Here is a 23,681-nt window from a genome sequence, read left to right as displayed (position 1 = left end):
CTGGATCCTGTGGGTGGGTCCAAAGAACCACGAGAGTCTTCTGGGATGGAAGAAGGCAAAGAGATGGAGAGAATAAAGCATTATCCTTTTCAAGGACCCATCCCAACCGCCATGGTTCTCTTTGAAGATGTGGGATGAGGGGCTGGAGGCAGGGACGAGGCAGGGGTGGACGTCAGAGGAGGTTAGAACACACATTCTCCCCTCTGACCTTGCAGAAGCAAGATAGCCCTGATAACACCTTCATTTCAGCCCATTATGACCAGTGTCAGACGGTGACCAGAAAGGTGAGCTCACAGAACTGCGTGGTTTCATGTCCCCAAGTTTGTGGTAATTTGTGACGGCCGTGTCCGGAAGCCAATGCTACTTACTAATGATGCCATTTCTTCGCAGGAGGCGTGGACGCCTCCGGATGGGGTTTGGGAGCCGGACGTGACCTTGGAGACGCTGCATTGAGTTGTCACCTGTCAGACAGAACATGCAACCTCTGGGTTTAGTCACAACTGTGAGTCTGAATGTCTCATTATCAAAGCCCCTTACCTGGCTTTGGTCTTTTAAGACTCTACGCTTGTGTCACTCCACGGCATATTAAAAGCATCAGGTGTTGTGTGGACAGAGAGAAAAACCACACCCCGACTCACCTTCTCCTCCTGAGTTCCATGGTGCTCTCCTGGCTTCTGACACCGGCTGTGGGGCTGGACTGTCCCCGCCCCCAGGCAAGCAATGGATTCTGCAGCAGCCACCCGAGGTGGGTCCTGTCGTCCAATCAGTTCTGATATTCTCTACCTGGAGTTGCCATTGGGTGCTACAGGTCCAGGGCTGTACCCCAAGAGCCCATCGCAAACCCCAGGTTGTATTCCCAGAGCTCCTGAACCCATCACCTGTAAATCAAGTTTCCCTGAACCCCGTCCCAGGTCTGATCAGTCTGTCCAGGGAGCTGATGGCATCCCGGGAAGTGCGCCCACATATCGAGTGGTTTATTGCAAAGGGAATTACAAAGGGTACGGGGGAAGAGATGCAGAGGGGGAGATATGGGAGAAGGGGTGCGGAGCTCTGTCTGCACGTGGCCCCCTCCAGGAACAGCCACGTGTTCGGCGATCCAGAAGCCGGCTAAACGCTGTCCTTTCTATTTTTAAGGAGACTTTGCTGCCTGGACATGGGTGAAGCATTAGGGACGTGGCAATGCCACTGGACAGGAAGGGTCTGCTCTGGTGCAGTACACTGAGTGGGAACACTACCCAGTCCAACTTCTTGGACTCTCTGGGCTTTGCATTCCTTTCTCCAGGGTGGGGCAGGAGCCCTTCCGAAATGGGGGTGTATAGATTTGCTATCAGACAAGGGAGGTGTGTTAGTCAGCCTTCCACCGCTATAATAAGATACCCGAGATAATTCACTTAGAAAGAAAAAAGGTTTACGGTGGCTCACGGCTTGGGAGGTTCCTGTTTATGTCATTGACCCCATTGCTTTAGGAGGCAGCTTCTCATGTCATGGGCAGGAAGGGAAGGAGAAGAAAAAGGGACCAGGGTTCACGGATTCTCCTAGAGACCACACCCCAATGACCAGAGGACCTCCCCCAGCCCCCTGCTCTTAAAGGTTAGGACACTTTTTAGCAGTGTCACCCTGGGGGCCACGCCCTCAACTCCTGAGCCTTTGGGGACACTCCAGAGTCACATCATAAGATCTCTCCTGCTACTGTCTAGCTTTCTCTGACTCCATTTACGTCCTACCTGTGACTCCACAATTTTAGTTTTCTAAGACCAATTTCTCTGCCGTGCACAGCTCTTTCTGGAATTGACTTCTTACCCAATGGTAGACAGTTCTATCAGTGCATAAAATGAAGGGAAAGAATGGTTTCCAATGAGCGACATTTCTTTGGCCAAGATGGCCCCAGAGAGTCTGCGTTGGCTCCCGTCAGATCCAGAACACTTTTGCAGACCTGGATTCCCCAGAATTAGCCTCAAATCCCTCAGGCTTTCTGAGCTTATTGAATCAAGGACACTGGCCGTCTTTGGATAAACTGTATAGCAACGTCAAGCACCAACCAAGTGTTTTCTTGCTTTTAAAAAACATATACAGGGTGAGAAAAGGAAAAGTAGCTGAGTATTTTTCTGCAGTGCCAATCGCTATGTAGAAAAACGTGGAAGAACGAGAGATTATGGACAGCACCCATTTTTAGGTCAATGGACAGTCCAGGCGAGTTATCAGTGGGAAGTCTAGAGACTCCTTCTGACATGTGGACTTGGACTTTTTCAAAAGAAGTTGGCGAATGACTCAGTACTGGATTGGATTCCAAGCACCATTTTGGGTTTGCTGTGGGTGGCCCTAGGAGCAGACCATGTCCACCAGGTCATTTGTATGCAGGTCACCCCACGCATTCCCGGAGGACTGGGCTTTGAGAATGAACTCCTCCTAGTCAGCACCCTGTCCCACCTACTCCCCCCGCCCCCAGGAGCCCGGTGCGCAGCCCCGGGTGGGCAAACCCTTCGTGGACTGGATATTCTCCTTTATTCCAGAATTGCCTGGAAGGCGCCCTCCCAGCCCCCAAGCTGCGCCTTTGTTTCCTGAGGCTCCAGTCTCCATGGCTAAGAATCCTGGACAGACATCAAGTGAAGTCCCAGGAGCCAAGTCCCCAATGTCCTGTGTGGCTGAGAGAAGACACAGCCCTGAAGAGCAAAGAGCAGCCCCAGTGAGAGATTTCTTCAGGGGATAAAACGCACGCCAAAGACCTGGAAGAGCTTCACAGAGATGGCGGGGAGCTCTCCTCCGTCTCCACAAGAACACACACTTTCAAGTTCTCGGTTACGGGCTGGGTACTGTGGAATGGGTGTTGACGGGAGCTGGTGCCTCGTGGCCCAGCGGGGCTGCCCTCGGCTTGCTTGCAATGCCCAGCCCGTTGGCAAGACTCGTCTATTCCCTGAGTGGCACCCCAAGTGTCCCCTGTGCTTTTGACAGGGATGGGGGAGTCAGCAGCTGGATGGATGCGGATGTTTTGGCTTTGGGTCTCCTTTGAGGAAGTTGGCATTGGCCCTGATGATGAGAACACAGCCCCTGGGAGGGCAGAAAGGGAGGTGCACGTCTTCTCTTGTGCGCACAGTGACAGTGCTATGGAGAGGGTCAGTCCTGCTGGCAGGTGGCAGAATTGGGCTGTGGGCACATCTCGGGAGCCACTCGGAGATGCCCAGGGCAAGTCTCTGGGAGAATGACGTAAGGGGGGCGGTCACCAGCTCCCTGGCCGCTTCTCTCCAGCTTGGCATCGAAGTCACAGCCGGCCATCTGAGGGGAAGACGGGGTTGCAGGTGACCAGGACAGTGAAGAACATTTTGCACCGATGACCTGGAAACGCTGGGCGTCTTTAGCCAGCTGTCACCCTTAGCATGGCTCCCCCTGGGAGTTCAGTCCTGGAAATGACTGCAGGAAATCCTAAATCATTGGGTGCAGTTCATATAGGAAAAGAAGAAAAGAAAAACATTAAATTATTCTCACATGGACAAAAACATCTGGTGTCTTCCATCTATTCCATCAGCTAACGTTCACACATTAGGGAAAATAATGCTTTGTTGATATTTATAGCAAACATTTGACACAGTTCAGTCCGCAGCCACTAGCTTCTGTACAATGCATGAACACAGGATTTTGGGTAACATTTGCCCATGAAATATACCTCCAGCCAGGGAGCGGTGGCACACGCCTGTAATCCCAGCAGCTTGGGAGGCTGAGGCAGGAGGGTCGTGAGTTCAAAGACAGCCTCCACAACTTAGCAAGGCACTAAGCAACTCGGCGAGACCCTGTCTCTAAATAAAATATTAAAAAGGGGTGGGGATGGGGCTCAGTGGTTAAGTACCTCTGGGTTCAATTCCCCGGTACCAAAATGTATGTGTGTGTGTGTGTGTGTGTGTGTGTGTATACCTCCAAAGTGCGTCCTCGATTTGTAGTGTGATCTGACTTGGCAGTTATTCGGGACTCAAAAATATTGGGTTAAATCAAATCTACCAACCTCATCATTTTAATTTTATCCCAATAGTCGTATCAAACCTGCCAAAAGGATTTCTATTTAGTTATTTCTTTTTTCTTAAGATCTCCATCCTAGACTTTCCAATTCACCATGCAGTTGACTCTTTTTTTGACCTGCAGCAATCAAATCCTTGCAGACCCCAGGGTGCTGAATCATAAACTAAACCATATAAATGTAGCAGTTGTTGGGAAGTCCTTGGTAAATCCTTAAAAGGTGCATCCTAAAGTCTCCCAGATTTACTCAGACCCTGAAAATGGAGGGATCTCTCTCTGTGCACAACAATAAAAGCAAAGGCAGTTTTGTCCTATTAGAGAGGTAAGGGAGGGTGGAGAAACCATAGCAATAGTGTGCATAAAAATGGTAAAGGTTGTGCGCTACCTATCAGTGTCCACGCCAGGGGTCCAGCCCACGAAGTGCGGCAGGGAAGCTATGCTGTGGCTCAATTGCAAGTCTTTCATTCTGCACCAAGAGTTTGGAAAACCTCATATGGCAGCTGCGTGGTTGAACCAATCGGAACATCACATCAAAGCCTGCACCATCAAGATTCTGAGGGACTCAGGGGTTGATTCAAAAACAAAGAACAACCCAGAACAAATAATAAGCTGCTTCCAATATATCAAGTTACATTGACATTCAACTTCCTCTCCATCTATACATAGATAATAGCTTAGTGTCACATAGATGTATTGCACTAGAGACTCAGATACATAGTATTCTATGCATATATGCATAGTATTCACGTATATATACAAAGTGTTTCATATTTATAATTTTCAAAATATAGTTTTCCATGCATACGTGTGCATGGTATTTTCTGCATATATACGTAGCATTCCGTACGTATATGCGTAGTATTTCCTGCTTGCATACATACTTACGCAAATGTATCTGTGTGCTTATTTATGACAGTCTGGGTGCAAGTTCATCTTTGTGACTTGAGTTTGGAGACAGCAGGCTGGCAGGAGGAAGGCTTTGGCGGTGTACTGAAGAACAGTGGAGCTAGGGGGTGCACGCTCGTTTGCAGATCCTGCCAATCACTAGCCACCTGACCTCGGGCAGTTGACCTCAACAAGCCTCACCGTCCTTAACTTTAACACATTGTCAGCCCCACAGGGCGTTTGAAGAAATAAGCAAAGGAAGACAAAATAACACACTACCTTAGAAGGAGCCAGTCCTCGGTAAATGCGAGTCTGGAGGCTAATGCTACCAGTAGCCTCTCCAGTAAATTCTAACAAACCTCAAGGATGGTCTTTCGCTGCACCCAGCAGCTCAGCTGAGGTGGACCCTTCCAGAAAGTCGTGAGGGATGTTTTGCATTATTTGGAATGAAATCCATTGCATCGGATTGGCTGCTGTGTGAGATGAGGAAGGAGATATTGAGGGTGAAAAGGTCAAGTCAGGATCTGCTTTGGATTGCAGGATGCTCTGGCGCTCTGCACAATAACTGATCAATTCTAATTGGCCGTCTTTGACTGCCCTTAAATCACAACCAGCTGCCTTTGGAAGGCTATTTCAAAAGGCGAGGAAAAGAGCAATAATTTCTGCTAACGTTCTAGAAAGAACCACAGTTGTATTTGCCTGACCCCATACTTCATCAGTATTCCCCACAATAAAATTCTCTTTTGCACCCAAAGCAAGTTTGAACGGTGCCCATGCTATCTATCCCTGTACCTATGTGTACTTATTTGCTTATATGCTCATATCTTTATCTGCACTATTATGTATAATTTAATCCAGAAAATAAACCGGGGGAAAGGCAGCCCCAGTGCAATGAAAATGTGAAGCTTCAATATGACTTTTTTTTTTTGCGTCTTCAGTTCAGCAAGTAGGGACATAGCTAACACTGGTCATTCTGTACCTCCTCAAGGTCTGAGGAGTGGTCTGCAGCTCTGGGCACATATTAGAATCATCCGGGGACATTTTAAAATGGCATTGATGTGCGCGGTTCACTCCTGACCTGAGGGTGCCGGAGGACACTGGTCTCTCCTTAAAAACCCCCTTGAGGGTTCTCATAGGCAGCCGGTTGTGACAGCCTCTGACCCAGGGTGAGGGTCACGCTAATCATCAGAGCCGATTGTTCCAAACTCAACCTTTAAACTTCACGTTAATCTGAAACTTGATTCTGTTTCCTACTCTAGGCGACGTTTAGTTTTCTAAACAATAGTGAATTTCAATGTCCTTCTATTTCTTCAGATCCACTCTAGACCGTCAATATGCAACCCAATTCCTCTCTGGGAAATGATTTTTTTTTTTCAAATCTATACATTTTACTTGCCCATAAATTTAGTTTCATTGGATGCATAGATTTTTTTTTTCTAGACAGACTTGTTAAGCACTCAGCCATTTTTTTGAAAGCAATCCATTGATTGAAATTCAAGATAAAATCAAATACACATTGAGTTGATCGTTTCTACCGTGTTAAAGTTAAAATTCATATAAAGTAAATTACATACTGCTTTAGAGGAATGTGAAAAAAGACAATATTTCCTTAGCTAATTTACTTAGGGAATTGGATGTGTTTTAGATGTTCATCTGCTTAAAACACATTGGCTTGTACACATGCGATAAAACTTGCAAAGAATTAAATACCCACAAAACCTCACATGTACACCTTAGCCTGCGTGCGTATGATATATGGTGTGTATCAGCATCAATTTCCTGGTTGTGATATTGTGCTATAATTTTGGAAGATATCACATTACGGGAAACTCGATGAAGGGTTTAGAGGAATAATCTCATGATTCAGCCAGGCGTGGTGGCACATGCCTATAATCCCAGCAAATCCAGAGGCTGAGTAAGGAGGCTCACAAGTTTGAGGCCAGCCTCAGCAGTTTAGTGAGGACCTAAGCCACTTAGTGAGACTTTGCTTCAAAATTTAAAAAAAGCAAAAACGGGCTGGGGATGTGGCTCAGTGGTAAAGCACTGTGGGCTCAATCCTCAGTATAATAATAATAATAATAATAATAATAATAATAATAATAATTCCCCCAAAAAAGTTCAAGGTAGAGAAGAAATGGGTACACACCCTGTGTCCCAATTCCTATTTTTCAAATTTCAGTTCTGTCACCCCTAAATCTACTTTTCCTTTAACAACAAGGTCCATCAATCACAAATCAGTAAACATTCTACAACGTATAATAATCTTATAAAATAATGTCTTATATTATAATCTTATAATGTATGTATACTATCTACGAGTTACTAAACAGAATGTATATTAATACCGAATACACCCTCCACCTATGTTGGCATTGGGGAATTAGGTGGTATTTACTAACATCACCTTTGAACGGAGGTGAGCTTCACACAATGTGAAATGAACCTTTACGAGAAGCACAATTCAGTGGTATTTCGTACATTTTCAATGGTTTACCACCACGGCTCCTGTTGGTTCCAAAACATTTCCATCAACCAGAAAAGGAAGCCCCATACCCATGAGCCAGTCCCATCCCCTGCCCTCTCCCCACAACCAGACGTCGCCCAGTGTACTTTCTCCTCCTCTGGATTGACCATCCTGCATCCTTCCCCTACACCTATTCTTGTCCTATGTAGCCTTCCGCACCTGAATTCCCGGTGGTGGTGCTACAAACTTCATAAAGCTGTACTTAGGTAGGGGAGATTTTAGGCCTTCAATATTTTATCGAGTAGTAAAAAGAGACATTTGAATATGTGCTATGAGTACCGCATACATCCTCAATTTTCCGGATACATCCAGGCAGGGAAAAGCAACTTAAAACTGTAGACTGCAGTTTTACTACAGATTAAAAAAAATGCCACCAGAGCTATTAGGAGTTGCAATTTTCAATACGATGAAAAGACCCTGAAGTGTTGATTGTCAAACTCCAAAATATTCTCGTTAAACTGAAGTTCTGTCCTGTTCACACTGAGCAGACCCCCAATTCCATTCATACTTTCAGGGAGACTTAGATATTTTGAAACTCTCATAGGACACTAGTGATTTTTCTTCTTAAATTAAAGACAAGAGAGAAGGGCAGGAGAGAGAGAGAGAGAGAGAGAGAGAGAGAGAGAGAGAGAGAGAGAGAGAGAGAGAGAGAGATTCCTTTAAGAAATGAATGGATCAAATCCCCAGACAGGTTTAAAGATGCTTTATTACTGAATCAGTATGTACAAACTCTAACAGGAAAATAACGAGTCGTGGAATATCAGGCTATGTACAATACTTTCTTGTTTTTTCTTTACAAAACGTTTTTTACAAGATTACTTCTCTCTAAATAACATGACAGACATACACAGAAATCCAACTGTTTTTTATTACACACATAAATAAATACTGACTTTCAGTGACCGCGAGAAGTGACATGACTTCTACAGACCTTTTGGGTGAGAGGGTAACAGCTCTGTTATCTGCAAACTACAATATAATTAAAGAAGAGGAAAAAAATAATAACTTTATACAGAACTCAGTTAATCACTCTATAAATTGTATAAGTTGCTAAAATATTCAGCAGCGGTAAGACAGTCAGGAGGGTCCATGCCTTACAGGAAACCGACTGTGGTCATGCAAAATCATAGGTGAGAGTGCACATCTTCATGGATTCCTTTATATTTCAAGATGAAGTTTCAGATACATGCAGATACTTAGCCTTGGTGCTCTGGGTATGGTGTAAATCTTCTTTTAATAAGATTTAGAGTTATTTGCAATTATGGGGATGTGTAAATTTGAAAAACCGTGGACACAGTGTAATAAAGGATATAAATAAGTATTGTACGTGGCATTTGCTGATACATTGGGGCTTTTCTTATAAAGGGCAAATTCTCAGTAAAGATCACCAGTTCTCAATGGGGTCTTCTCGTGCCCCCGGGGACAGGTAAACACCCTGCAATGCATAGCCCCCTACACCAAAGACCTCTGCAGGCCCAATTTAAAAGTGCTACATTTGAGAAATCCTGATTGAGTCAGTTCATGTGGGTGTCGGGGAGCAGGGTATTTCCAGGATTTGGGTGTGTTTTTAATCTGAACGTATTACTTAATAAACATTTCAAAAATACCTGTCATAAACTTTAATATGTCATATGCCGTAACAAGTATTTAATGGACACATGCTAGTTTGTAAAAATCCTTTCCATGAAATTCCACTTAGAAAAAGGTGTCAGCACAGAAAAATTCATCACTAAGGAGTAAATCTTATAAGTGAAAATAATGTAGATGGCTGTTGGATATATCGAATTAACCATCTCTATCTGGTGGGGATATTATTGATGAACTCGATTTTTTAATCATTGGATCTACTTTTCTCATTGGAGAGAAATGCATCTAATTTCAATAAAGCACATTCAAAACTGATGAACTAAAATGGTTTCTTATTTTGAAAAAAACGAATAGATTTCTGTCACTTTTATTAGGGCACTCACATTTCTAAAATTCAAAAAAAATTTAACGATTTTTGATGATTTGATTATTACTGGGGATCACTAAAATTCAAAAAAGAAACATACTTCTTTTACTACTTCATTAATAGTGTTTTCCTTCTAGTAACACTAATAAAATTTAAATTTCTGAATACCATAACAAAATTAGACACTCATAAAAGCTGTTTTGGATTTCTTAAGGATGATGTCAGTTTCAGATTCATCATCTGAACTGGAAATATATTTGCTCGAGGTCTTCTCCCCAGACAAAAGAAACACGATTAAATTTTATAACATTAAATTTACATAATAATTTAATAATATTTTTGTATCTATGTATATACTCCTGCATTTTTAACTATACAAAAGTACAAAACTCTGCTGGCATAAATATTTTGACTTGTTTTGTGACAGATTTAGGTAAAAGACATGCACGTAGCCAATCGTTAATGGTTTCAGTGTTTTTGAAATTTTAAGAAATTGAAAATCAGATGCTGGTAATGACCCTAGAATTCATCATAGTTGGGGACAGCTATGGTTTTGTCTAAGCTCGGGGTGCTTTTAAACAAAGGCTGTTTCCTGGTCTCTGCTTTTTTTTAGAATCAGGTGATTTCATAACACAAGGTAGAATGTACACCTGTTTCCCGTTGCTTACACACAGAGGCAGAGCATTCCTACATTCTCCACTTTTTAAATCCTTGAACACACAGGCAACGGTGTCAAAATCTACCATTAGGTATCCAGGTTCAGAGACGGTGGCCTCCATCTCTACCCCACCCACATAATAATAAGAGGGATGTTCTCCACATTGCTGTCCCCTGCCTTGGACAGCACTGTGACATCACAGACACAGTGAGCTCCGAGCGGGCCATGGCACCTGGAGTGTCTGGTGTTGGCACACACCCAAGACACGGCAAAAGGACCAGGGGCAAGTCCTTCCCCAAAACTAAGGGCAACCTTACCGGCTTGCTGTTGTATTCAGAGAGACTATCAAATGAGGGAGCCCTGTATGATGTAGAAAAAATTCCTTTTTTCTTATAGAATCCACATGGATGGGGGAAATAAATCATCTATTATCCATTTATGATCTTTAGAGAACACAGTCTCTCCCACCACTGCCGGGCTGTCCAATAGCGAATGCATGCTCTGGTTATTTTCCTGTAGGTGTAAGTACCTGGGTAATTTCGGATAGGAGTACATCTTCACATGGATATATGTACAGACATAGATGAGCACACACACACACACACACTGGTGCTGTATAGACGCACATCTATGCATATTTTAAACCACGTATGTGGGTGTTCCCTCAACTCAAATAGTTCTGTGTTTCAGGTTGCCTCCTCCCCCCCCCGCCCAAACTCTGCACCACCATTATCCTGATGACGTATCTTGACTTGAGTTCATTGTACTCGGGGACGGTCTAGAATAGAATAAATTTTCCAATCAAAAAGATTTAATAGATTTGAAAAAGTAAAGGTTAGTAAAAGGGAAATAATCATCCTTTTGTTCTAATCAATCAAAGACTTTTTATTTATTTATCTATCTTTTACTTCATTGAGAATATTCTCACGTGCAAATTAGCTTCCTTAGATTCAGAAAAGACAAAACTCGGTAAAGGTCTTTTAAAAATGCTCACGAGTTCAGATCTTTTCATTTGAAGCAAGACGTTTTTGAATTTCTTGACAGTGAAACAAAGCAAATAATGGTTGTTTTCTGCACTAACAAAATAAATAAGTTAACACATCAGGAAAATCTCCCACATTGGGCGAACTACTAAAAGGTATCCTCGAACAAGAATTTTCATTGTTCCAAGGCAAAAAAAATCTAGGAAGCATCTTAATTCATTCAGTTCCTCTGCTTTGCGGTGTCTTGTTAATAATAAGTTACAGACTGGATCTTCAGTATTCTTTGTGTAAAAGGAAACCTAATATGCTTAATGTGGGACCATTTTTAGATTTAAATTTAGGAGTATAATTCAGACTGCAAAGTCTGTGAGTTAAAAACCACCCATCCATGATAAAAGGGCTCTTATGAAAGATTGGAGAAGTCAGGCCCAAAGGCTTGTAAATCAAAACAATAATTTAATCAAGTCTGATCTGTGGATTCAAGGTATGTGGGATATGCATGTGAACTGGGTCCTGGGTTCCAATCCTCAGCTTGGATATTTTGCTGTTCCAAATTCAGGGAGATCTCAATTCTGCAAATAGTCAATCGAGATGAGCAAAACCGCAGACAAAACTGAAATTCAGGGTTGACTGGACCTGGTCTTGGTCTTGTTTTCGGAGGGAACTCTTGTCCGTCCTGGTGACTGACTGCGATGTTCCAGGAGCAGCTGGGACTAGCAGAGGTGCCCAGAAGTGCCCAGGAGAGGAAGGTCTCTCAGAAGTACCTGCCGCTTCTTTGGGGGCGGTGGGCGGGGGACGTGGCCGTGTCCCCGGTCCCTCCAAGCCTTGGAGCAGTTCAGTACCTTTCTGGAGAAGGCTTGTAATGATGCAGGTGATGGTGTTTCAGGTGGGGTCCTAGAAGTGACAAAACCTCTCAGTCACATGGCCCCATACATAGTGAATAATAGTGCAAACCCATGGACTCCTCAGGATGGCTGTGGACTGCAGCTAGCGCTGGCTGCCTCTGTGGGGAATCTTTCCTATTGCAACCCTGAGGGCCCAGACACACGTTCATCCTTTCTCTTCTCTGTCTTGCCCCAATTTCCCCTCCGTCTTTCCTTGTGCCTACCCCCAAACCGTAAAATGACCAAGAGAGAAGCTCCTAATCCTTCATGCAAATCATAATCTTCTTTATTATTTCCTCAAAACACCATTTTAAAAATGAACAAATGACGTCGGTAAACAGAATTTCAAAGGAGATTTGGAGAAAAACATTTTATTTAACTGTTATAAATGCAAAGACAGGGCTTGCAAACTCTCTCATTGAGACAGTTTTTGTTTTTCTGCAAACCACAAAGCAAACCAGGTTGTAGATGCAAATGGTATCCACTGTTTCAAAAAATCAGAGTTCAAGTTCAAAGGCAGGCTCAGCAACTTAGAGAGACCCTAAGCAGCTTAGCGAGACCCTGTCTTTAGATAAAAAATAGAAAGAGCTGCCAAAGTGGCTCAGTGGTTTAGCGCTCCTGGTTCAATTTCCAGTACCAAAAAAAAAAAAAAATTAGATTAATCTCAATTTTCTTATCCATACACAAATCTCACAAATCTTTAAGAATTGGCTTTTGAATTTAAGCAATAAAAACTTTAATGAACTCCATGATATAAACATCATCAAGAGGCTATTCATTTGGGAAGAGTAAGTGAACATATCTTTCATCAATTTTACTTAATTTGGCTCTAAATAGAGTAGATACAGTGGGTGTACTATAGTAAAACTCCTGCCATATATAATCGTAAAATCTCTAATAAAAAAAATGAGCATCTTCACAAAAATCAGTTCTTGTGTTTTAATACATGAAAATCTTGATTTTTCCTGGTGAGGTGGCACACACCTGACTTCCCTGCGGCTCAGGAGGCTGAGGCAGGAGGATCCTGAGTCCAACAGGCATGCAGTAAGCACCCTCCACATACTTTTCACTAAAGCAAATCCAGTAAATAGATACAGGCAGGGACCATCTTGTTCCAGATAAGGAGAATTCCTGCTTCCCAGACATGCATACTAACCAATGCCTTGTCCTCACTTTTCACCAAGATCTTTCCCTGCGCCCGCAAGGCCTGCCCGGGCACCTGGCCCCCCCGAGTCTACTCACTGTGGGCAGCTGAGGGCGGCAGGCCTGGGGTGCGGAAGGTCTTGATGGTGGCGGGCCCTTCTCCTCCGGTGGTGAGCACTTGAACTTCCAGCCGGTAAAGGGTGGATGGCCTCAGGTTGGGCACCGTTAGCACGTGATGGTCCTGCAGAGTGACATGCCACAGAGGCTCATCAGTGACCTTCTAGCGGCAGCTGCATGTGCGGGGCGGGGGGGGGGGACACAGTCTGTGGGGAGCAGAGTGTCATAGACATGCATGTTGGCTGGCTTCTGAAAGCCACAGTTCAGCCTGGACAAGGCTTCTCCTAATTTTCTGGACTTCTCTATGTGGTTTCTTAGCACCTGCCTCAATGTCTGGCCGCCCGAGACCCTGGGCAGAGTTCAAGTGTGCCCAGATGCCAGTTCTCAGCCCTCCCATCCCCCCCCCCCGATTCCTTCACATGAGACTTTCCCATGGAGTAAGGTTCTCAGCGGCTCATCTTGTGATGTGAATTCTTGATGATCCAAATGTCGGTGAGGGAGCCAACGAGTCTCCTGACCACACAATCCACCTGTCAATGCCCATAACCGAGTCCAACAGTGGACATTCATAAAATAACGACTTTCCCGTTTCCACGGAACCTCTCCTCCCGGGATTTTTAAGGTGTTTTTGTTTCGGATTGTCTTTTGAATTTTGGAGCAAGATTTGGATATTCTAAGAAGGTTTTCAGACAGGGTGGAAAAAGAAAAAAAGCCCACACATGATTTTTTTTTTTTCTTCCCAAGCCAAGGAATTAAGTGGCTTGGAAGAGTGTCCAACTAATTAGGGGCTGTCGCCAAATTTGAATGGGGGAAGGAAAGACAAACAACAAACTTCTTTGAGCTACTTTTCCCCCCAGTTCAGCACTTCAAACAGGGCATGTCCACTTGGACCAGAGGGACACGGGGTTACCAAAGATGGAAGGAAATGGCTGGGTTTGCTTTTGATAGAGGTGGGATAAGGCCTGTGGAAGCTGGCCCTACCAGAGAGTCGGTGACGACAGCATCTTCCAGTTCTTAACTCTTTCTTTAAATATTTTTTTTTAGTGGTAGATGGACACAATAATTTTTATTGATTTATTTTTATGTGATACTGGGGCTGGAACCTCCCACGGGCCAGACAAGTGCTCTCCCGCTGAGCGACAACCCCAGCCCCAGTTCTCAACTGGGATCCTTGTGACGAGGTCTAGTGCTCACAAAATGATGCGCTCAGGGGACAGGTGCAGAAACGGGAGTCCAGGTCACGGCGGGCAGCACGACCCACCTAAGCTACTCGGACGGCCATGGGAACTGAGCCTCGGATACCAACATCGGGGGTCTGGGGAACCAAGGGACACCTACTGAAGGCAGTATCTGGGACTGTGAGATAATGCTGTTGGGCAAACTGTTCTGCCTGCTCTCCGTGGTGACCTCCACCCACGTCACTTGAAACCCAGTCATGGGCTGGTAGAGGTTGGCTTTGGTCATCTTCCAGGAAAAGTGGCCAGTGATGTTGACGTCTTGGACGACGAAGGAGGCAGAAAGGTTCTCTGGCTTGGCCAGGACTTTGGACAAAACGGGACCTGTGGGAATGCAAAGTGAGGAGGTCACGGTCAGGCTCCTGCAGAGAGCGTCCCCAGGGGCTGGTGGGTGGGTTTCTCATACAGAAAAACAAACTCATAGCAACTGCAGGCAGCCGGTCTGCAAGGAGGAACATTTTCAAAGGGTCACTGACCACCAGGGACCTGGACGGGCAACGAGTTCTTCCTACCTGTGTCACCGGGACAATTAACGTGCTTGTGGCTTTTCCCCTTCAGAGCCGAGCATGGCGGGGTAGAGAAGAATATGGTCTCTGCCTTCGAGTGGCTCTTTGGCCGGATAGGTTGGACGCTCACCTTATATTTGCAGGAAAAGGACAGGTCCTGAAGAATGATGTAATTTTCCTGGAACAAGAGAAAGAGACACAGAGCAATAAATAATAAATCCTTGGGAGGCTGAGGCAGGAGGATCGTGAGTTCAAAGCCAGCCTCAGCAAAAGTGAGGCGCTAAGCAACTCAGGGAGACCCTGTCTCTAAATAAAGTACAAAATAGGGCTGGGGACGGGACTCAGTGGTCAAGGGCCCCTGAGTTCAATTCCTGATACAAATAATAATAATAATAATAATAATAATAATAATAATAATAATAATCCAGACATTTTATGCAGTTAAAATAAAGGAGACAGATACTCGGAAAAAGTCTTCCACTGTCCTAGGGACTCTGTAAGCACTGTGCTGGCCACAGAAGGTCTCAAGGCAGTGGTATAAATGGATAAAGGTGGAGTGGACACCATCTTGGGTATTCCAGCTGCCCGCAGGTCATTATGTAATAGCAGTTGGTGAGAATGAGTTATCCGTGGCACGAATGTGGTTTGCACAGCCCTCTGACTGTTACATGCACAAACCAAATGCATCCCCAAACTACACAGAGCCAACGAGTACAGTCGCCTCCTTACGTGGGTCACAGCAGATGATGTCTCCGATCCGGCCGTTTTGTTGTGAGCACACACCTCTGGAAACCACTGCACATGGTATCTATTGATGCTGGGATCTGTGGTGTCAAAAAACACAAAAGAAACAGCCTGGTAGTCACGTTCCACATGTGTGAGTCAGCATGCCATGACTGTCACAAATACCTGACAGAATCAACTTATAGAGAGAAAAGGTTTATGATCACTCTTGGGCAGACACATTGCTTTCAAGCGTCCAAGAAAGCAGCTCACCATGGTGGGGACAACAGGCTGAGCCAACCTGCTCCCCGCATGGTCAGGGAGTGAAAAGAGAAGAAGAGGAAGAGGCCAAGGTCCCTCAGATTCCTTGGAGACATGTCCCCAACAACCAAAAGACCTTCCACTAGGCTCCACCTCTTACAAAGGCTCCGTCACCTCCCAGCCAAGTTAGGGACCAAATCTTCAACACATGGGCCCTGAGGGACATTCTAGGTCCAAGCTAGAGTACCATGTAGCCTGATGTTCTTAAAACTGAGAGAACAGAGCCCGGCGCAGTGGCACACGCCTGTAATCCCAGCAGCTCGGGAGGCTGAGGCAGGAGGATCAGGAGTTCAAAGCCAGCCTCCGCCAAAGTGAGGCCCTAAGCAACTCAGGGAGACCCTGTCTCTAAATAAAATACAAAATAGGGCTGGGGATGGGGCTCAGTGGTCGAGTGCCCCTGAGTTCAATCTTCAGTACCCACCCCCCCAAAAAAAAACTGAGAGAGCAGGAAGACAGAAAATAAAATTCTACAGGCACGCATAAAAAAATGCATAGTCAAAGGCGGTATGCAGATTCAGTAGAAATCCTGATTATTTAGTGAATATGGAGAATAAACCTGTGTTGAAATTTAAGCACGGCAGAGAAATACAGCAATGACTCAGTGCAACATTATTAGTCACCCCAATGTGCCCCGGGGTGTGAAAGGCCAGGCTCTGCCCCTGATTAACCTCTCATCTGGAACATTCACGCCAAGCGTTTGCTGAGGGTTTTCAGATGGGAAGGAATCTCTTTGAAGAAGTTGGGTTGATCTGGTGGGAACTGGTTTTGAGCAACTTGGAAGCAGACAAGAAGCTATTGAAATAAGAGAGAATAAACAGATATAAAGTGGGCACCCGTGACATTGAGTTCAAAAGGAAATGGCTTACGAAGGGGCTCTCATGCTTACATGGCAGACATCAAGGCCCCTTTAAAAAAAAAAGAAGAATTCTGCATTATACGTAAGGATGAAGTCAATCCATGAGTAATGGACCACATAGAAAGGGCCGCTCTCCTGCATCCTGCAAATGGATGGAACTAGGCTAATAATAATGAACAAAATACACCAGTAAAATACATGTTAGGCAGCTTGGAAGGCTGAGGCAGGAGGATCATGAGTTCAAAGCCAGCCTCCGCAACTCAGCAAGATGCTATCTCTGAATAAAATATAAAAAAGGGTTGGGGATGAGGCTCAGTGGTTAAGTACCCCTGGGTTCAATCCCTGGTACCAAAACAACAACAACAAAAAGATGTATGTTCAGTTAGAAGATCATAGGTCTACAGATAATTACAGACACTGGGGTGGTAGGGCATATTGACCACAGGCTAGCACTTTACATATGGTGGCTCACACTGGAGCAAGGAATGGGGACACCCACACTCAGTGTCCCCAACTCTGCACACTTGATCTCTGCCCCTAAATCACCCACACTGCACTCGGGGTGCAGGAGGTAACCTTGAGCACAACATGGGTGTCGGGAAACTCGTCCCCCAAACTCACTGAGCCTCTGCCCTTTCTCTGTAACTAAGGATGCAAACAAGGGCAGGGCCAGGGGCTGGGCAGGTGTTTGAAGACCAGCAATGTGCGAAGCCCCTGTGGCCAGACAGACGCCACCTGTGGTTGCTTCGAACACCAGGGACGGGTTTTCTTGGGCAGATGGACGGCTGGAAGGGCTTCCTCTGGGCTCAAATCAAGGTGCTGGATGGCTGTGCTCCTCCGGAGGCTCCAGGGGAGAATGAGTCTTCATGTCTTCTCGAGTTTCCGGAGGGTTATGGTGACCTTCCTCCATCTTTAAGTGACTGAATGGCTTTCCTTTGACTTCAGAAGAGACATGGTAGGCCACCCGGCCTTCCAGGTCTCACCTCGTGACATTCACGGCTGCCTAGGCAGGGCCCTCTCATGTAGCGTCCCCTCTGGTTGTCGGGTGGTTTGTTCCTGGGACTGTTGGACTCATCCTGAGACCCCATTTGGCTACAGCTGCATGAACTCCAAGATGGCACCCACTGGGTGTCACTTTTGGGTGCTCAAACATGAGCACCTTACAAGATAGGGATATACTCAGCAAACATTTATCAAATGACAAGCAAATGAGTGCTCACTCACTCATAATCTAACACAGGAAAGAAAAACAGTGAGCTCGAGGACACCACATTGCACTAGGGAGGTAAAAGCAATCTAGGAACAGGAAATGCTAAATAAGCTCAGATTTTAAATGTCCTCAATAATTTTATTTTTAATTTTTTAAAGAATTTTAATTTGGGTACTGAGGATTGAATCCAGGGGTGCTTAACCACTGAGCCACATTCCCAGCCCTTTTTAATTTTCAGTTTTGAGATAGGGTCTTGCTAAGCTGCTTAGGGGCCTGCTAAGTGGCTGAGGCTGAGGCTGGCCTTGAACTTGTGGTCCTCCTGCCTCAGCCTCCTGAGTCACTGGGATGATAGGTGTGTGCCACCATGCCCAGCCTCCTCCATGATTTCAAACGGTGCTCCAAGAGGCCAATTTGAGGAGATTTCTTTTAAAAAGACAAACCAGGGTCAGCCTTTGAAGCTCAGTGGTAGAGGACTTGCCTAGGACGTGGGAGGTCCTGGTTTCATAGGCCAACACCACAAAACATAGATAACTGCATAAAATAAAAAATAAAAGGCAAACTGCAACGCTCACGCTTGTTTATGTTTTTTGAGCTGAACTAAAAAGAATCAGTTTGGAGACCCTCACTCCCGCAATAGTCATTTACAGAAAATGTCTCTACCTTCCTCTTCCAAGTTATTGAGATCTTAAGAGCTCACACTTTAGATGTTGAGTGCAGAGATTGACCTGTACCCAGAATATTAAACACAACATTGTTCAAGCAGACAATGAATAGGAAATATTGGGAAAAAATAGCAATACATAAAAGTAAAAAGTAATACAAATGAAAAGAGTATAACAGTTGTATGTAAATAGTTTTTACATAGTGTTTACATTGTATTAGGTATTACAAGTTGCTTAGAGATGATATAAAGCATACCGAAGAAGGTGTATAATTTATATACAAATATAATAATTCTATATCAAGCACGTGAATATCCACAGGGAATTAGGAACCGATCTCCTGCAGACACCAGGGTACAACTGTACATGAAAATTCTATCGTGACTGCCCAATTAATCTACTTCTGAACTCCATTCCTTCCTTCCACAAACCAATAGCATCAGGTAGAAATCCTCGAAAAAGTATTTTTAAATTTGGGAATTTACTTTCAATATGCCCCAAACATGAGATGCGTTCAATCTGTTTCTCAAAGACGTCGAACTCGCCGTCCACAGCGTAAATGAAGGGAGCTAAAATTTCCCGTTGATTGCAAACGCCCACGTTCATGAAAGGCTCATGATCAGGCACCTTGGGTTTCTTGACATTGCATCTCTGAGAATCAGAGTGCATCTTGGGGTACCCGAGGACAACAGCCATTCTGGGAACCAGAGGTCACAGCTGCAGCAAGAGGGGACATACGTTTGGTAGGGCACTATAGAAAGTCAACTGCATTGAGGTAGAGATTACTTTCTGTTTCTGGTTGCAGTGTTTCAGACCCTGGAAATGGTGCCTGGTAGGTGGTAGAGTCCTTGCCCAGGGTGGTAGATGGACATAACCTTGGTGGGACGGCACTTTCTGGTTCTCATACAACCCATATAACCATTTGGAGACCCCTGCTAGGCACCTCTGCTTAAAACGGCAGCATGAAGTCCCCTTTCTCTCTGAGCTCATTTTTCCTATTTATGCTGTAAAAACCCCAAGTCCAGAGCCGGAAGGCCGACACCAAGTGCCTGTTCTGTTACCACACAGCAAAAATGAGCTATGCCCCCAGGAGCCTAAAATCACAGACAACATCAGCTGAGAGAAGTATTTGGTTAAAGATGATACGCCATCCCACAAATTCAGTGTTGAGTAGACTTTCTCACTTAGCACTCCAGCTTACAACCCAACTATCATGTCCAAGCTGCTAAACACAAGCCACAAGGACATTGGTTTTAAAATCCATGCCACTTCCTTGTTTTTGGATGTGGTCTCTTATTGCCCAACGGTTATATCATATGTTGTAATGTCAAATTCGATACCACTGTGCACCCCGATGTTGGCTGATGAATACAGACAGAATTTCTCGCCTGTATGTTTTAAATGATTGATTCACAGATTTGAGAAAATGATAGTTTAAATGATCCAAGGTTAGAAATAAATACGGAGAATATCAACGTAACAGTATTTCTGGATTCAGAGTCAGAATATGAATAAAAAATGCAGTCATAAAATACCAAAAGCAAGCATGACAAAATGAAGCTCAGAAAACACATGTCATCTATAACAGGATCAAAATGAACACACTCTTGGAATAACCACAATAAAAGGTCTTATTGTCTCTTTATAATAATATATCAGGAGACGGGATTGACAGGAAAATTTAAAATCTGAATAAAGGAATATACCACCATGCTTACAGGTTGTAAGATTCAGTATTTTTATTATTTGATCATTTTTCTGTCATGGTTCTAGAGATTGAATCCAAGACCCTTTGCATGCTAGGAAAACTATCAACTGAGCTATATCCCAGCCCTCAGTTGTATACTTATTTATTTGGTACTGGGGACTGAATCCAGGAGTACTTAAACACTGAACCAAAACATTAGCCTGTTTTGTTTTGTTTTGTAATTTTTATTTTGATACGGGGTCTTGCTGAGTTGCGTAGGGCCTCCTTAAGTTGCTAAGACTAGCCTCCAACTTGTGATCCTCCAGCCTCTGCCTCCCAAACCACTTGGATTATGGGCATGAATGACCATGCTGGGCAGTATTTTTAAACAAGATGTGAATTCTCCAATCATGAATACATAGATGAATTTCGACATTAATATAAAGCACAAAAGGTTTGTGTAGGAACTGAAGGATTGATTCAAATAGTTATGGTAAAATGCAAAGGGCTAAGAGTTCTCGAGACAATTTGTAAAAACAAGTAAAAAACCCGAGGACGTCTCATGAAACTAATTAATAAGTCTACAGTGGTTAAGACAGTGAGCTATTGTCTCAAAATTGAAAAATTATGTCAAAGGACAATATGAAAATTCCCCAAAGTAACCTGCATATGTTTGCTTAATTGGGTACAAACCTAGTACCACAGAGCTTTAGAAAAAGACTCGTTTTCATTCATTTATTTATTTGGCACCAGAGATTGAATCCAAAGGGCACTCAACCACTGAGCCACCTCCCCAGCCCTTTTTATTTTTTATTTTAAGACAGATTCTCCCTAAGTTGCTCAGGGCCTTGCTAAGTTGCTGAGGCTGGCTTTGAACTTGGGATCCTCCTGCCTCAGCCTCCTGAGCTGCTGGGATGACAGGTACACACCACCACCGCACTGGAAAGTTTTAGCATTATTAAGAAATATGGTTGATATTAATATTATTCTATAATTTTATTTAACAGTTGATCAATGCAATAAATCAAATAAAATTTAATGTTATATTTTTATAAATTAATTTTAATATGGATATGTGATTCTGCTATATAATCATTTAATAAATGTTTAATGAATTATAAATTCAATTAACTTATGCTAGGAATGAAGTACATTAATTATAAGAGCTATGTTGCTTTGTTTATAGAATAGTTCTCAGCAGCTTGAAAGAAAATTCTGGAGCAAAAAATTACTCTGACATCAATATTCCTTATGAACCATCAAAGCCCTGAATAAAGAGGACTTCAGAAGAATGAGAATTTGTAAAACTGAACAGTTAAAAACCACCTGTTTTGCTTATGTTTTTAAGATGCATAGAAGCCTTTAAATTTTGTATGTCATGTATTCTAAAGTACTCTTGCCACAATTAATATCCTCAGGGTAAAGGAAACAAAAGAAATTCACACCAAAGATAAATGCTCAGAGAAGAAGAATCTACCCCAAGGAGAAGTGTTCATTATAGCATTGATTATGAAATTGGAAATTATATGGGAACCTCCATGTCTTGCTGTGCTGGAATAGTGAGGTGGTATATATAGGATGCAGCCACTTGAAAATGTTAGGAGAACTGTGTGGTGATAGCACATACCCATGCAATGCTGAGTGTCAATAATTGTGTATGTTTTATGCACACATATGCACACATCCACCGGAAACACCTGATTGAAACACAGATGCGTACACAGCTTCTGAAAGAACACCAATCCACATGCAATTCCAATAAATGATATTGAGGTAATACTTTCCAAATTATGTAACATGGTTCTTTTTTTTTAATAAAAATTAATTTAGCTGGGCACGGTGTTGCACACCTGTAACCCCAGCATCTGGGAGGCTGAGGCAGGAGGATCGTGAGTTCAAATCCAGCCTCAGCAAAAGTGAGGTGCTAAGCAACTCAGTGAGACCTTGTCTTTAAATAAAACACAAATAGGGCTGTGGAGGTGGCTCAGTGGTCGAGGGCCCCTGAGTTCAATCGCTATTATAAAAACAATTATATTTATTTATATCACTGTGCAATTTAACACAAGTAATAATGAAGCAAAAACTCCTGGCCTACCTTCTGTCTTTTTCCAGTAGACCTTGACTTGCAGCTGGTTGTCTTGGTAGAAAGGAGCTCCAATTTCCAGGGGGCGCGGGGGCCGTCTTCTTTGGAAGGGGGGCTGTGTTTGGATCACAGCTTTTCTGGGTTTCCCAACCTGCTCTTCTATGAAAAAAAAAACAAAACAGCACTTTAATTGACTTACTGAGAACAATCTGATATTAACTCCAGGGTATTTCCGTAGATCCTGTCCCTCTTTCCCAGCCTCTTGGTCCCTGTGGAAGGTCATGAACGCATGCTCTTTTATGTTTGAGATAATGACCCCCAACCGCTTCCCAATGCGCCGGAATGCCTGCTACAGGTGTGTTACACAGAATTCCCAGACCTTAAATTGGTAGTCCATCTATGTTTACCGTGTTTGCACTTTAGAAAAAGGAACAGGTAACATTTCTCATTGTAGATAAGCATTTAGAAGAAGAAGAAGAAGAAGAAGAAGAAGAAGAAGAAGAAGAAGAAGAAGAAGAAGAAGAAGAAGAAGAAGAAGAAGAAGGAGGAGAATGTGCTCTTGTTCATTACCACTTTTGAAACATGGACTTTTTTTTTTCTATTCTCTATTTAAAAATGTTCTCAAGACATAATCAGAGAGTGAGAAAAGCAAGAGTCATCCTTACTTTTATATATGAGCTTGAAAAACTCCATATTCAACAAGAGCTCAGGATAGGCTATGATGAATAATATAATATAATATGCTATAATATAATTTCAGAATATTTCTTTGAAATAAACCATTCAAACTTTGACTCTTTTTTTTGTACCAGGGATGGATTCCAGGGGGGGCTTAACCACTGAGCCACATCCCCCAGTCCTTATTATTATATATTTTGAGACAGAGTCTCGCTGAATTGCTTTGGGCCTCTCACTAAGTTGCTGAGACTGACTTTGAACTTGAGATCCTCCTGCCTCAGCCTCCCGAGCTGCTGGGATTCCTGACATGTGCCTACACCTTTACTTATGTGAATTTCATGAAAAAGCAGCACAAATGGTATGGGGCATAGTGACATGGATGTCGGATGTTGGTAGGCCTGTGCATATGCATTTTCTCAAGCCAAAGGTAGGACCCATGAGTGACTGCTGTGAGCATCCTTAGGTGATGCTTCCTGGTGTCTGCAGATGGGTGGTAAGTATGTGTTACAAAGGAACATGGCTATCACCTGCCTTGATCACTAGACACTATGGTGGGGACTGGTTGATTGG

General features: G+C 43.7%; 1 protein-coding gene across 1 annotated transcript; it reads right to left on the bottom strand.

Annotated features, from left to right (window-relative positions):
• Nucleotides 1–8,099: 8,099 nt before the first annotated feature.
• Anos1 (anosmin 1) lies at nt 8,100–22,731 on the bottom strand. Its single transcript, XM_046443325.2, has 6 exons — nt 22,446–22,731; nt 15,621–15,715; nt 14,898–15,069; nt 14,489–14,709; nt 13,133–13,274; nt 8,100–11,900 (listed from the first exon to the last, which is right to left on the bottom strand). The coding sequence occupies exons 1-6, from the start codon at nt 22,714–22,716 to the stop codon at nt 11,842–11,844; spliced, it is 960 nt and encodes a 319-aa protein (XP_046299281.2). The 5' UTR covers nt 22,717–22,731; the 3' UTR covers nt 8,100–11,841.
• Nucleotides 22,732–23,681: the final 950 nt, after the last annotated feature.

This window comes from Marmota monax, unplaced genomic scaffold (assembly GCF_021218885.2).
Source record: "Marmota monax isolate L192 unplaced genomic scaffold, Marmota_monax_Labrador192_F-V1.1 WCK01_AAM20220418_F8-fsc00168, whole genome shotgun sequence".
Taxonomy (NCBI): Eukaryota; Metazoa; Chordata; class Mammalia; order Rodentia; family Sciuridae; genus Marmota; species Marmota monax.
Note: the sequence above shows the minus strand (reverse complement) of the source record. Positions and strands in the feature narration are given on the sequence as shown.